The 15,533-nt window shown below is 45.7% G+C and overlaps 1 protein-coding gene across 1 annotated transcript in view; it reads left to right on the forward strand.

Annotated features, from left to right (window-relative positions):
* The first annotated feature begins 361 nt into the window (after nt 1-361).
* The window catches only part of LHX4 (LIM homeobox 4), a 58,955-nt gene continuing 43,783 nt past the window's right edge, over nt 362-15,533 (forward strand). The window contains exon 1 of the mRNA XM_007434169.1: nt 362-437. Coding sequence (XP_007434231.1) covers nt 362-437 — 76 coding nt within the window. The remainder of the gene's footprint in view (nt 438-15,533) is intronic.

Consider the following 15,533-nt stretch of genomic DNA (forward strand, 5'->3'; position numbering starts at 1 on the left):
AAAGGAGGCGCGCCGGGATTGGCTGTGGGGGCGGGGCTTCCCTGCGGAAAGTGACGTCACGCCCTCTCCCTGCAGTGTGAATGAATCAAAGCTGCGTTCTCTGGACCAGCACTCAGCTAGCAGGCGGCTGCTGCAGCATCACTTTCCAACCAGGATACAGTCAAGCTGGAATAGCTGGAGACTCCAAGGGGATTTGAAACCGACTGGGGCCAACCTTCTGCAAATCGAGAAGGAACGGTCCCGAATATTCTTAATTTTTTTATTCTTAGTTTTTGGTTTATTCTTTTTTTAAATAACAATCCCCTTGGGGGTGTTTTTCCCCTCACCCATCGTTTTCGTCTTCTCTGTATATTGAAATAAAATGATGCAAAGCTCAGCACTCGCTACGGAAGGTTCTGTCAAGGGGCTTCCAGAAATTCTTGGTGTGCCAATGCAACGTAAGAAATTTTCTTTTTTTCTCTCTCACTCTCTCTCTTCCACGTTAATGTAATAATAAAGAAAATTGGCAATTTGGGGAGCTTGAATGGTGCAGGGAGGATGGCTATTAAAGCAGCTGCGTTGGCCACATAGGAAGAAGGGTAGAAGAATCTGCGTGGCAATGTTTGTACATTAGCGGGTGTCTCTGAGGGGGCCTTGTGCAAGCGATCTTCCAAGGTTGTGACCAGGAGGAGGACAGGTTGTTTTGCACGGCTGTCTTTTTTGCCTTATGGATCAGTAAATCCAAGCGCTGAAAACAACATGCCAGATGGCGGGTGGTGGCTGCTCACAGCTTACTGTACTCACACAGGAGTAAGTAAGTCCGGCTGAGTTTCATAGGTCTCTCTCCCAGAGAAGCGGGTGGGTGGCGAGGATGGATGGGTGGACCTTTAAGGAGGCTAATGGTCAAGATGTTGGGCAGACACGAGGACGGCCTTCTGGTGAAGTAGGGCAGGCCGAGCAGCAGCTTGCCAGAAGTTTGCCTCTTTCCTCTCTGATCCTTCCCCTCCCGTTGCCCTTCCGTTCTTTGCAGTCTTGTTCTGAGCGCCCCTGGCTGGGCCGGATGCTGCCTGTGTTTGGGGCATCTCACGGGGCCTTCCTTCAGTGGAGAGGAGAGGAGAGGAGAAGCAGCCAGGCCTGCATTTGCTGCGGACCCAAGAAAGCGAGGAGCGTCTGTGGTGTGTCGTGAGAAGGCATCTCTTTCCCCCTGTAAAGAAGGGGTGGGTTAACTGCTGGTATCTCCCCTTGGAGGTTCAACAGGTCCCTTGAGGTGGGAAGTGGACTGAGAGCTGGTGGCGGCGGCAGCAGGAGTGTGCCCTGCCTTCAGGGCACATGCATACAAAGGACTAGGAATAGGGAAAAAGGGCGAGGGGCCTCTAGAGATTATTTCATATGCACATAGACACACCTCTCTCTCCTCCGTTGAGTGTACTTTTTCCAACCTGTGCTCTTCTTTGTATTGTGCCTCTGTGTGCAACAAGCTTCTGTTGGCCTCACCTGCCCTTCCTCGTGTCCCAGTCAATCTGCTTATCGGTCCGCCCTGAAACTCTGTTGAGCCAGAAGCAAGTCCCTCTGATTAAACAGGACGGACCTTTAGGGAGAGCCCTGGTCAGGCTGTGCTCGCCTTCCTACAGGTGTGGCAACCTTACTTCCCAGTCAGCAGGGTTGTTGCCCTGGGTGGGCCTCCTGGGAAACTTCCTTCTGGATAAACAGCCACTGGTCGGCCTCTTTCTAAAATAAGAAGGCACTTTGCGAGGACCCGGTTACGTGAGCTAGGAATGCAGAGATGGCATGGATGGGAACCTTCCGTTTTCTAGGCAGAAGGAGTTGCAGGTGATGGGAAGGGCTCTGTCCCAGACAGGAAGAGGGTTTGGCACTCTGGAGAAGGGAGGACCTCCACCGCGGGCTGGCATCCTCTGCCAGTTTGCCTCAACGCCATCGTCGGAAGGAGAGCCTGGCGGGTGCGCTTAGGCTGGAGGGAGGGAGTGCGTTAGGGAATCTGAGTCTTCCCAGAAAGAGCCTGAATCGAGCCAAAGCTAAAGGCTTTTAGTTCACTTCGGGTCAAGGAAGGTCTAGAAGGGGGAGGTTAAGCGGAGCAGGAGGTAAAATTGTCCCCGCTGGGGCCCTTGGCCTCGCAGCCCCCTCCTTTCTGCACGGCTTCAACGGGGCCAAGCCCCCGCTCAGCCTGAAGGTCAAAGGAACCAAGACTTCCCAGGATAGCAACACTGGTGCTGGGACTTGGCCAGGACGCATTGACTGCCGCTGGGGGACCCGGCCTCACGCTCTGAACACGAAGGGGACCGGAGCAGGGCCACGGCCTCGCGAACCTGCCCAGGTCCTGCCCGCCGGTGGTATGAGCGCCTCGTGGTCCACCGCAGAGTCCCATTGCCTGGATCCTCCATCCCCGGCCAGCTTCTCGGGGGTGCCTTCCCAGCCTCTCCGGGTTCTTCTCTCGCCCGCCACCTTGGACAGCCTACATTGCAGTGGGCCAGGCGCTCTTACCAGGCGGTGCGGGCTCCTTCAGCAGGCAAAGCTGGCTGCTTCCTGGAAGCGCTCTTCTTCTGGAGGAGAGCACCCGGCAAGCTGCGGCTCCGTTTCGCTTCCAGTCCATAGGAGTCAAGGGTCGCCTCCGTGCCCCCCCCCCGCCTGCCTCCTTGGACCAGCCCGGGAGTCAGCGGGGATTTGGGGAGTCATCTCAAGAGGGAAGCAGGTTCACCAGCCCTGGGAAGAGGGAGCCTTCAGTTGGTTTTTGGGGTGGGGATCCCAGGCTGGCTGTTGTTGAGCAAGCCAGCCCTGTCCATGCTGACGGGGAGGCAAGTGGCTTTCTGCCACTGACCCTCCATTTCCCCCCAGGCCAGCTGGACTTGGGGCAATTATGGCTGATTTCAGAAGTCCAATTCTGAAAGCAGTAGGAGGGTGACCTCCTAGTGGATCAGGCTGCCTGGTAAGGAACCTGGCTGGTTCTCAGCAGGCCCACCACTGGGCTCAGCCCCAACCATTGCCTAAAAGGTGCCTGAGGGGCTGGTGAGTTGGCTTGAGACCAGCCTCTCATTGGGCAGCAACAGGCTTCATGCCTCACCTAAGCTAGAACCTGGCTTATGTGGAGTTGGCTTAGTGCCTTGAGTGAAGTCAGCCATTTTGAACCAAGGCTTATGGCATAGCACCTTGTCTGAAAGTAATAGTTTGATCAAGCAACCAGGGTTGAAATACCATGGGTTTTAGGGCGATTTATGAAACCAGCTAGCCAGTCATCGATTCTTGCCTCCTAAAGGCAGGAGGGTCTTACTGCTTCCCCTGCAAGTCTAGGTTTTACCGGAAAGAGGCTTCCGAGGGTCCATTTAACCATACTGTTTTGATGCGGCCTATCTCTTAGAAGGTAAAAAGGGAACTTGGGAAACATGTGAATTGTGAAACACAGGTCTGTCATGGATTCATGTGTGGTGGACCCGAGATTGGCAGGAAGACTCTGTTTATTGTTAACGACCCACTGACTTTGCTTCTTCATATCTTATCTCCTCCTGCTCCACTTTCTTTCCCTGCGCCCACCGTTTATTCGGATCCTTTCTTGATTCTCCTGTTGGTGGGAAACTGTCCTTACCTTTTTCTTAAAAATGTCCTTCCTGGACCAGTCCTTTATTTTCTTGAAAACCGGCTCCCACTAAATTAGGGAGGGAGAACCAACGGAGAACAGAAACACAGACCAGGAACTTGCTGCAAACCATGTGCCCCAAATTTATAGCCTGGGTCACTGCTCCAGTATTTCTAATGGAGAGTCAATTGTTCCATTCAATTAGGCCTAGAATATAACTCAGAAAGTCCGTTAAATTTCAATTATCTAACCACTGATGTGTGTGCATTCTCACATTTTCATCTGCCTTGCTTTCCATGCTGAGCCGTTTACACTCTTATCAATTGGCATTTTTCTCTCCTGAGTTAACAGTGGGATGCACAGAAGATTGGCAGATCCCACAGGCAGCCAGAAATTGTGCGTGTTCTGTTTTAGTCTGCTCACCAGAACCACCATCATGTCTCTCTCCATATATATGCTCGTGTACATGCACACTCTTTTTGTACATTTGTGTGCACAGTCTCCTGCCAAGTTCGATGTGCCCAAGCATACTGATATCAGCATAAGGGCTGTAGGTAACTGATGTAATGTACTCTGCCTGCCTTCCAGGCCTTCCAGGCCTTCATGGCTTTTCCTTTTCTTTTTGCCTACAAATATGCAGACTCAGAGCAGGAGTCATCAAAAGGCTGACATTCTGTTTCTGTTTTGTTGACTTGATGGGATATTTTAATAGCAATTTTTCTGTGCTCCCTTTCTCCACGATCCATACCTTTATGCCTTTTCGGATGCTATTTCTCTCGTTTAGCTTTCAAAGCCACCCTACCCAATGTAGCTGTCTTGGTGCCCACCAGTTCTGGCCTCTCCCAGTTCTTTTTCATGCAGGAAATGGGGGCCCCTCTGAATCACCCTCTACCCAGCCTTTTCATTGGTGGCTCCTCACCTGGAGGGCGCAGTCAGATTCTTCCCTAATTCACCCTTCCTCTTTCCCCTGAGAAGGTGATTCTGGAGAGAAAGCCCTGCTTGGGTGCATCAGGCCTCCAAAGGGTGATGGATTGTGGACTGAGGTCAGCTTTTTCCAATATGGTGCTTTCTGGCTCCCAGTTTAGGAAGGGTTGGGTTGGTCATCTAAAACATGTGGGGAGCACAAGATTGAGGTGGGGTGAGGTGTGCGGTATCCCCTCTTTTGTCTTGAGCTCCCAAGTATTGCTGGAATAGGATTCCCAGAGCATCTCCTTACTTCGCCGGGAAGGAGTTGAGCATCAGAGGCAGTTTCCTTTCACTTTTTCCTAATTACAAGAACTAATCCTGGTCCAAAGCCTGGGACTGGTGGCCCAAGATCAAGCCTCAGTTCCTTCTGACTTTCTTCATCGTTTATCTCTTTCCCTGTCTTTCCGCTTTCTTTCCCTCTCCCTCCCACACATCTGCAAGGCTAACAGGCTGATCTGAACTAGAGGAATGAAATGGCCTTCTTGGGAAAATCCAGCCTTTTTTGAGTTTGAGCCCCCTCGGGGCAAAGGGCGCTGCAATCGAGAGGTTCCCTTCAGAAGCAATTCTTCCCTTGGCACAGCTGACCTCTGCTCTAATCCGCAACGCGGCTAAACCGAATTGCTGGAAGCCTGGGAGAGACCCAGATAATTTGTGGAAAATCAGCAAATTTTGCTTAACTGTGTGTGAGGCAATAAAATATCCTCCCCCTCCCGGGGGATGTTAAATCGATTTTCCAGCATTCCCTCCCCCGCCGCTTTCCCGAGGTTCTCTATCCAGAAAACTGAACCTGCTTGCGGCTTAGAAAGGGAACGAAGACAAGCGGGCTCCGTTTGCCATCCTCCAACCAGGCGCAACAGCCGGCTGCGCTCCGGTTGTTTTCTATTAGCAAAAAGCGAAGAGGGGCGAAGAGCTGGAACAAGCCGTGGTTAATAAGAAGCTGGTGGTGCGTATCTTGCTTGATTCTCCAGTCAGAATTTTTTCCAACCGACTCGATGCAAATGTGCCTTAATTCGAGCAAAAATGCCAAGCTCGCCCTCCGTGGAAAGAAAAACCGGGCAAGCAGGTGGGATGACTTTCCTGGCGTGATCCCGTGTCTTGCTGTAGATAAACTGCCTGGGGGAGGGGAGTGTGAGAGGAAGGCAGGAGAGAATCTACCTTTCGTGGTCACGGGATCGAGCGGATTCATCTAAGGCGGTAAACCATGATGTCATTTGTGCTTATGAGAATTCGAACGTTGTGATCTATTCAAAAAACCCAGCTTGAGCGAAGCCTGACTGGGCGAGATGGATAAATGCACCCATAGGCTTTAATTCTAATTACACGCTTTCCCATAAGGACACATGTACATACCTCGGTTGTTCTCCCGGAGAGTTCATTTCTTCCCCACCGTTTTCTTCCCCTTGATGGGGAGGGAAGAATCAGGGCAACCGGGCATAAGTGGACTGATCGCTTTGCATTTTCTAGACAGTCTCAAACAATCTCTTCTGCAACCCCTCTCATTCCTCGAAATAGACTTCGATATGGATCCCGGATTTCAGTTTAAACTTCCCTTTCTTTCTTTCCCTCCGATTTGACCGGAGGGCGAACCTCAACTTTTCGAGACAAAGTAGACTCGGAACAAAGGCTGCTCCCGGTTCACCAACAGCCGGGATCTACCTCCCTCTTTTAGGAATAGCTTTCCGAGTTCCGAAAGGATTCGGATTAACCAAAATAGCAGCGGTGCTCTTCTCTGCCTGCCTGTCCAGCCTTGGTTCTGTTCCAGCGCGTTTCGGTTTTGTGAGTTAGGTAATATCTTTAACCAACAGTACAGTTCCCATACATCTGCTAGTTAGGGCAGTCAATAGATACAACTCAGGGAAAGCAGCTTAAGAGTTACAAAAACCAACCATCAGGAGCAACTGATTAAACAAAGAGGGAAGGACGGGATGATGGAAAGAAAGGCAGGTAGAAAGGAGAGGCAGCATTCGGCGTTGCAAATACCTATTTCTTTAATCATATGCAACGATTGAATACATACCCTCTAATTTGGGCTTTTCCAAATTTTTATTGCGCCGCCGGAGAAATTGCAGGCGGATCGGACCAATTATGCAGATGGGATGTGCTGTAAGTGCATGTCCCACGTTAAGCGCGCGAAAGATCACACTCACGGGATGCTGCGGCCCGACATATCCCGGAGGCTTCACGCGCTTAGCTGCGTGGTGGTTCTAGGGAAAATCGGATCCTTAACCGGCAGGGAGGGGCTTCTTTGGGGTCGCTTGCAATCCGTTCTCTCCTTGCAGCGTCCACAATGCTTTGTCTAAAATCGCAATTCCAATCAGAGTCTGAGAGTACAGAGTGAAATAGGATTTCTACCTTAAGCAAAATACATACTGATCTAGCATCTTCCCCCAAACCTTCCCTTCCCTCCCTCAGATCTAGTGTATTTTAATTTCATTTGGGACCTTTTCCGACACAGAAAGAGTAGCGGAGGGAGGAGGAAGTGATCTTCAAAATAAAGAAAAAGGCAAATAAATTGCTGGCATATTTTTAAAAGGTATGCGAATCCTCACCCTTTCTCACCTTTTGTTCGGGAAAAAGAACAGAAAAATATATATATAATCGCTCGACTTTTAATATCGAAACCAAAACAAATGAAAAAAATCTTTGTGTTTTCAAAGCTATAATTTGGAAGCATAAAAATTACAGTTAAAAAACCCATCCTTTTTGAAAGTCATATTTGCGGGGGAGGGGGAATATCTATTCAATGATCGCTTGGTGTGTAAAAGAGACGGTGCGCTTCTCCAAAAAGAACGAAACAGCCTTTCATCTCTCCCGCATCCCCAGGCGGGACGAAAGAATCCCGACCATTCCGGATCTTTGCTTGCTCCAAACGAGCCCCTGTCCGCTGCAGCTGGTGCTGTCGGGGGCCTGGCGGGTGTTTGAAGGAGGGGAACGGTGTCGGAGGCTCGGCCGGTACTAGGGATCGGCCCTCCTTCTAGGGCCTTTACTTCCGGCGAACTTAAGTTCTCTTTTGCAGACGAAGGGCTCCCGCCCAATTCAAATGAGTCCCTTTCCATTCTGGCCCCGGTGGGAAGGGTCCTTCCTTCCTTCCTTCCTTCCTTCCTTCCTTCCTTCCTTCCTTCCTTCCTTCTTCCCTCCTGCTGGGATGTTCGGAACAGCGGTGGGCGGGCGCGCGGTACTTCAGAAGGCAAGTAATTCAGTTCTAGGGGTCAGGATGACGAAGGTTTCCTTGGGAGATTTAGGGGAGGCCCGAGGGAGCCGTAGGAGGAGCAGTCCATGTAAAATCGGGGAAGGAGAGCAACTTTGGAGAGGTCTCCCAAGAGTGGAGCGCACCCGAGAAGCCGTCCTGCTCCTTCAACTGCACCCGGGAGGGGACAGTAACCCTTCATTTCGCTTGATCGGAAGGCAGTCGGGAGCCGCCGGAGACTTCCCTGCTGCTTTTCTGCCCCGCCGCTCCTCTGGAGGCGCGCTCAGGCAGGCCTGTTCTTCTCCCCTTTGTGGGGTTTCGTAACGAAACTGGATTCGCTTTCTAAGGAAATCCCGAAGGGGGAGGGAAAGGAACCCACCGTAGGACCTCGAACCCTGCTCGCCTTCACTTCGGGCAGGCTGGCAGACCTTGCGGGGTGGGGGTCCGTTCGTGAAACGCAAATTCAGATATACCTGCCGTTCGCGACCGACAGCCCAAACTGCGAAGCAAACTCCGCGGAAAGGGAAGAGGCGTTGAGCTACCCCTCCGGCTCCGGGGAAACTATTCCGCGTCTCTTGGTCGAGAGGCCGGCATTCCCTGCTGGCGAGTCCCGCGAGGCTGAAGGAAGCGCTCAGCTCCGGAAGCGGCCGAGGCAGGTGGCCATTTGGGCAAGGGTAACGGCGCGTGGCGGGCAGGTCAGAGGCTTACCTCACGGAGAAGGGGCACTAACCTCGCTGGGCTTGGGGGGGGGCGTCCCTTCAGAGCGAAGCGAGGTAATGCTGCCCCCGTTCTGAGGCGCCCCAGAAATTCGAAGCGAAGAGCGACGAGGCCTTCGGCTGCTTTTTTCCCTTGGTCTCCTCCGATGTGTTTTGGGCCCAGTCCGGCCTAAGAGGATCGAGATCCCCCGGCCTGGCTAGGGGAGAAAGCAGCACGTGCTTCTCGGCTGAAATGCCTGGGGTTTGGGGCTGGGATCCTCCGTGCAGGCCTCGAATGAGCGCTTGACGTGGATTCAGCCATCGACACCGTTTGTTTGCTTTCTTAATGATCTGTGTTTTTAAAAATATAAGTTTGTTTTTAATCTAAAGTGTTAGTCCTTTACTGGAGACGAAAACGGGCCAAAACAGACCATGTAACAGATGAGATGATGATGATGATGATATAGATATAGATATAATAATAAATGATAATTACCGCCTCCCCATCCCCCCTTCTCCTTTTATTCCAACAAAATCTGTCCTGGCTTCAACAAGTAATCTACTGCAGAGGCTAACAGTAGCCAACGAATCAAAAAGAGATTACTCAAGAGTTGGTCTGCAGAACTGGCTTTATGTTTTCAGAGCAATGAGTAGAAGGACAAATCAAGATCAATTTCAGTGAATCTTGCCCTCTGGTGACACTAGTTTCATCAAAGACCCTAATGAAAGAGATCAGCTCACTGACTGAATGTAAAAAATGTCTGATAAGCAGTGTTGATCCATGGTATCAGAATCTGAATGAAGAACACATGTCTTATGGCTTACATTAGTTTCTAAACACCTTTTGAATCTTGGACAATGAATTTGCTTCCTTCCCATTGTATATAGGAATATGGAAGACAATAATGAGTATCTTTAAGAATAACTGCTATAATTCATTTGGGGGAAGGGAGGATTAGTTTAAAGTGTTCAGGCTTGTTTTTCCTCCTAATTTTTGTAAACAATATATTTAGGCATGTTTCCATGGTCTTTGTAGCAGCCCTCTAATTGCTGTTGCAGTTTTACCAGCAGGTCCTTAAACTTAACTTGGTGGCTTTTGGATCAGAGGCATGATTCAGTGTTGCAGATCGTAGATCAATTTAAGATTAGTCTTCAGGGGGTTGGGGGACCATACACATTTATTCTCTATGTGCAGCCAAGAAGTATCCTGGAAAAAAGAACTGTGTTGTATTGGGATAAATAGGATTTTATTGTAGGAAATGATTTTTAAAGAAAAATATTCAGTGAGCAGATGAAACCATTTATATCTCAGCTAGCCAATTTAAGACTTTTTTTAAAAAAATCAGAAGAAAGAAAAGATGCTGAAGAGATCAGCATTAGCTCCCTTGTCACTGGGTAGTTTTGATAAAGTCGGTGTAAATATATGCTACATCAAATGGCTCCTGTGGTCCTTTCTGTAGTACTTTTGCCTTTAAAATGAATTAACATTTGTTTGAGTTTCAGGGCCTATGTGGAAAATTCTCACAGGCTCTTCCCCCTAATCCCCTCTAATTAACCTGAGGCTCAATCTGCTGGGAGATTTCCTAAGTGGGCCTTATTTGAAACCCATAGAAGCTGATCCAGTCATGCTATGATAGTCTACCTGGACCTATCCTTCAAACCAAATGATTGAGACTGGCATGGAATGCTTTCCTGAGCTTCTTTATAAAGTCTGGTGAATTTTGTCTTGTAGGTCAGTTCTGATTTTCTCCACAATCCTGGCTAAAAGGTGAAAAAAATAACAATGGGGACAAGGAACAGATTTCAGTACATGTTCAATGGGGGTTGGTATGCCTGAGAAAAAAGAAGATTGCAAAGTTCAAAAACCACTCTTGGACTCCAAGAAGAGTCCTCCTAAAAATGGTATAGAAATACAATTGTTGTTGTTAATATACATTTCTTTTAAAGATGGTGGGTACTTTTGTATCTCATAATATTTAACACAAGAGGTGTTCCTAAGGAATAATTTTATCTATGACTTGAAATACTGTTACTGATGCCTTTAACCACTATACCACACTAGATCTCATTAGCGTTGATAGAAAAGAAGACTCATTAATTACCTGGGAGTAGTCATTATTAACTATATTTTATTGTATTTACATTTAAATTAAATTAAAATGAGGTTTTGACCTAGACTTAGCTTATTTTTTGTGCTGTCCCAGCCATTTGTTGAAGAATATCCCTTGACTTGCCCTCAGTGGCCAGGTGCAGAACTCAGTCTGAAAAAAGATTAGGTTCCCTATTTTTTTTTCCTTCAAAGCACAAATACATGCAGAATGAGACCAGTAACTATCCACAATGAAAACAGTCATCATCTATTCTTTGTGACTGATATGGTGCAATTAATTCTGAAACAACCCGATATTCACCTACCTGGTGACAAACTTTCTGTGGCATTTACTTCTAAGTAGCCATCTATAGGACTGCACTGTTTATGCATTTATTGGATGCAATAATCATGCAGTTTTTTAAAAACATATTTTGAATTTATTACATTTTTGATATTCTGATATATGTACCTGGGTATTTGAATCTGCAAACAGGACATCCATCCTTCCTTGCAGAAATGTGGAATAATGAAATAATGCCTTCAATTGAAGGATGGGATGAGGTGTGGGGGATACTTAGTTGTGTGTAAACTATCACATTTAATTGTGTTGTTTGTTATCGTATTTAATTAAGCATATTGCAATGCATACTATTTCTCAGACTTTTTCCTCAGAGTTTATTAAACTATTACTTTTTTGTTTCCATCCCTGATTAACCTTTTAATTATCTGAAATGTTATATTTACTATCTCTATCATGGCCCCCTGAAATCTCATATTTATATATCCTTCTTACTTTATAGGGAGTTAGCTGAAAAATTTGTCTTATTTAAGTAAAAAAGGCATTTGAAGAACTCTTTCACAGGGAGAGGGGGAGGAGAACAACAATTTAAAGAGGCAAAACTTGCATATATGTTACAATCAGCTGATAGCCTGTCATGTAATGTAAGCTGTCCATATTTTTTCTTTTTCATTCATGTTCACTCATGAACATTCTTTGACTATTGAGTCTATGTGATCCTCAGTAACCTGTATTTTTGTTTCATGTAAAAATATTTTAGAGTTGATTATTTGGGGGGGTTATTAATAATATTAATAATGACTTTATTGACATATCACTTTTGCTCCCAAATAGAATGTTGTACTTGTACATCCCCTTACCAATACTGTTTCATCTCTCTTAATTCTCCATAGTCTGTTTTGGTTCAATTTCTCTAGAACTCTCCACTTCTGTTTAAAGTTAGAGGGAAGTGATAAGTGGCAGGAAGAGATATTTGCCCAAGCAGAGCATTGAACCTTCAATTCTGAAAGCTGGAATCTTTTTTCAGGCACACTTTCCATATGTTCAAGCATAATTTGTGCCCCATTGTCTACTCATCTGTAACAGAGCCAAAAACTTTGGCATGGCTTTTCTCATACGTATCCTTTTCATCTCATTGCCTTCTAACTACTTCCCACCTCACCTTGTTTTCACATCCTAAATGAAAGAACTTTGTCTTCTTGTTTCTGCTGTTCCTAAAGTATAATATACTTCAGTATACTCCATGGGTTTCTAGAAGAAAGTGTAGTCCATGTTTTGGCACCAGCCAAATGAACTGGTGATATAACCAGGTTCTTGCAACTTTGTGAAATCTCAAGAGAGACAAACCAGCAGCCTGATACTTTGTACACTCCCCTAAATCCTATTGATTCTGCATGCTCATCCCTCAGGAGGGGGAATTTAAGTACCTAGGAACTACTTGTGTAAGGAGAAAAAAAGCAAAAACCAAGCTTCAGGCATCAAACAAACCCCAAGCAGATGAGTGCCTTGCACCATGGTTGGTCTCTTGTTGAAGCAAAGAGAAGCTTTTCTCTGGTCTGTTTGGGAAAAGGCAGGCAGATCCAGTGAGTCTGTTGCTAATGAACTCTGGTCAGCTTTCCCCCTGCTCTCTTTGCCTAAGCTAGTGCACACTGAGAAGGCACTCACAAGGAAGGGAAGACAGGGAACAAATCCCCCAAAAGTCCAAATCAATCTTGGTTGCATTTTATACCAGAGTCAGAAGAGTTAGGAAGTAGAAAGATGTTTGTCTGGAAGAACCCTAGGAATATATAAAGTCAGGAATATAAAAGAATAGAGTGCCATCATTTGAGAAAGTCTATAAACAAAAGATTTGGTGAAATGGATGGCTGACATTGGATTCTGCCCTAGGTACATGAGAATTAGAGCATCTTTTTTATAATTCACAAACAACTGTCTCTTGGGGTCCAAGCTGCACCTCTATCCACACTACAAAAGGACCCAGACTCAGATGCTTGGCTGATGTTGGAGTCTGCATCAATGGCATTTGGTGCTCTTGGTTGAATGTTTCTGTTCAATAGGCAAACGCTGAATGTAATGCTGGAAGAGCTTTTGGGAAGATCCCTGAGCTTTGAGAATGAGCTACACCTCACTCTTTCCATATGAGGCAAGATGAGCAATTAATCTGTGGCTATTCAGCATTTTAAATAATCTTTCATTGCTTCAGAGGCATGTGCAATGCCACACGGTAGCAGGAGGGAGGTTGCCTGTTTATTATGGCCTTAGTATTATATAAATGAACAAGACTTCTTTGGAATCAAGAAGAAGTTGTGCATGATCACTATAAAGGGAAAGTGACTGTGTGAGGAAGCGGCACATAAAACATGCACTCTGAAGATACATTACCTTGGTTTTAGGAAAAGATCACATGTTGAGAATGTTTTCAAGGAATAGTCATGAAACAGCCAGAAATGGCTTAGCTTGACATCCCAGAACCTTTCTGAAAATTGTCAGGTTAGGGGTCTCTGACCCTTTTTTTCCTACAGAAACATTGTGAATGACAACCAGCCCTGCTCCAGAGTTCTAACTGAAGACGCTGGGATGACTGACAGACACCAGGGCAGAGGAAAGAGCCCTTAAAAACAATTTGAACATTAATTTTGGTAGATGTAACACATAATCATTTAAATATATTGCAATGATCCAACTTTAGGTTTTCCTGTTTGTGTCTATATAAGATGTACAAGGAAGCCCTCTTGAGCCTCTCATGGACAATCTGTTCCAGATTCCCCCTTATGCAATGGGTCTAGAATGTGCAACACATTTACTGATTATACTTTTTATCCTATTATATTCTTGATAACAACAATGGTTTCAATCACCAGCAACATTAAGCTTGTGGAAGGACCTGGTTTGCAGAGGGAAGAATCACTGTTCCCATTATGAATCCTCCTCAAATAAAAATGGGAGTGCTATATTGCTGAAAGGAAGGACTTTTTAGACCAACATTTGGCTGAGTGGTTGACTGGAGGCCCTTAAGTGCCCAGATTTTAAGATGGAGATGGCTTTGGCTTGCTGCTTGTTCTTGCATTTAGCAAATCATGGCATTTCTGTTTCTCGTTGTTAATAAGTGTTGGTTTAGTTAACTTCCTCTTTTCTAGGGCCCACTGTATCCCACCCAATATCTTTGCAATGCCAACTATTTTCCCGAGTGTAACACAGTTGTTATTTAAATCCTCTGCTTCATGCATTCAAAACTTAAAGAAAGTATGTTAAAAAGGATACCACATTTAAGTATATAAAAGGAAAGTAATTTTAAGGAAGTATTTGATTTTTTTTAGGAGAGAGTTTCACAATCCATCTGATTTAACCCCAATTAAGTCTTTTAATTGCTTCTATACTTTGATTTTCCAGCCAGAGGTGACATATTTTTGTTTGAATTATGGACCTATCCATAATGGAACACTTACAGAAGCATAACTAGACTGATTTGGATGAAACTGGGATGATAAATTAAGGGTATCATTGCCCTATAACCTATCTTTGTTTCATGTGGAAATCCTAAATCTGAATTCAGCCAGGGCACTGTATCAGTGACGATATGGACTGTGCTGCTATTGTTATTAGCATGTTTTCTCTGCAAAATGCTGTTGCAAGATTTGAGATTTTATACAAGTCAGAGATGATGTTTATGGCCAATGGCCAGACAAAACCTAGAAAGCTATTCTTGTCATCTGTAATGGACTGACTCCTTTTGACAGAAATCGACTACAGAAAGCACAGCATGCCCAGGTGACATTGTTTTCCTGTTACACCCATTCTAGCTCTAAGGGTTGCTAAGGACTTAAAATGTTGCATTGTTTCAGAGTGTCATTGTTCACATTGTTCTCCTGGAAGCTCTCTCAGGGCTGCAGGAGAACCATGACTCCAGGATGCAATTCTTACAGAACAGAGTTTTACTGGGGTTGTTCTCATGTTCTGTACATCTTGCCAATGGAAGCATCATTTCAGGCATTTCCAGGTTCCAAATCACACTACCACCTTCTCCTCCTCCTCTTCCTCCTCCTTTGGCGGTTGATGTTCTGAGCTGATTTTTCTTTTATTCCTGCAATTTTATTGGCCTTCTATAATCCCAGCCCTACCATTAATCAGAGTGAAGCATCCATCTCAGGTTGCAAAAGCTGAGGATGAGGAACCAGGGCGGCAGCACTCACAGACTGGCTATTCCTCACAAGTCCCTCTTCAGTTATTCTGATCTGTTGGAGGCCAAAACCTGCAGCCCTCATTGCACTCTGTAAATAGATTTGCCCTTAGATATGGTTAGGGACATTTTAGCCTGCTTTCACTCATGACATGCTTACCAGAGTGGAGAGAACCAACTCCATCAAGAGCACTTTGCTGGGATAATTAGCATCCAAGGTCTGTTAGGCTTTCTGTTTAATTGTGACTTGAAACTTACATCTCAAAGTAAGGGATAATCTGAGCAACTGGAGGACAGAGTGAGACAAAATGATCTTCTGATGAAAGAACAAGGAAAAGGAAGATAAAAACTGGGGAAAGCATATTCTAAGTGATGAACCAATGGGACAAAATAAGTTTCTTTTTTTCAAGGAAGGTATTTGTATTTCCTGTATTTTATTTATTCTGTCATTAGTTATGCTGTTAATATAACATATTTCATTTTACATTATAAAAAGGCAAAATGAAGGAATGTATGTGTATAAATTAAGATAAATGTAAGTTTTAGAAATTTC

Source organism: Python bivittatus, unplaced genomic scaffold (genome assembly GCF_059951505.1).
Source record: "Python bivittatus isolate LINGU-HERP-01145 unplaced genomic scaffold, Pbiv_v1 ctg000700_np1212, whole genome shotgun sequence".
NCBI lineage: Eukaryota > Metazoa > Chordata > Lepidosauria > Squamata > Pythonidae > Python > Python bivittatus.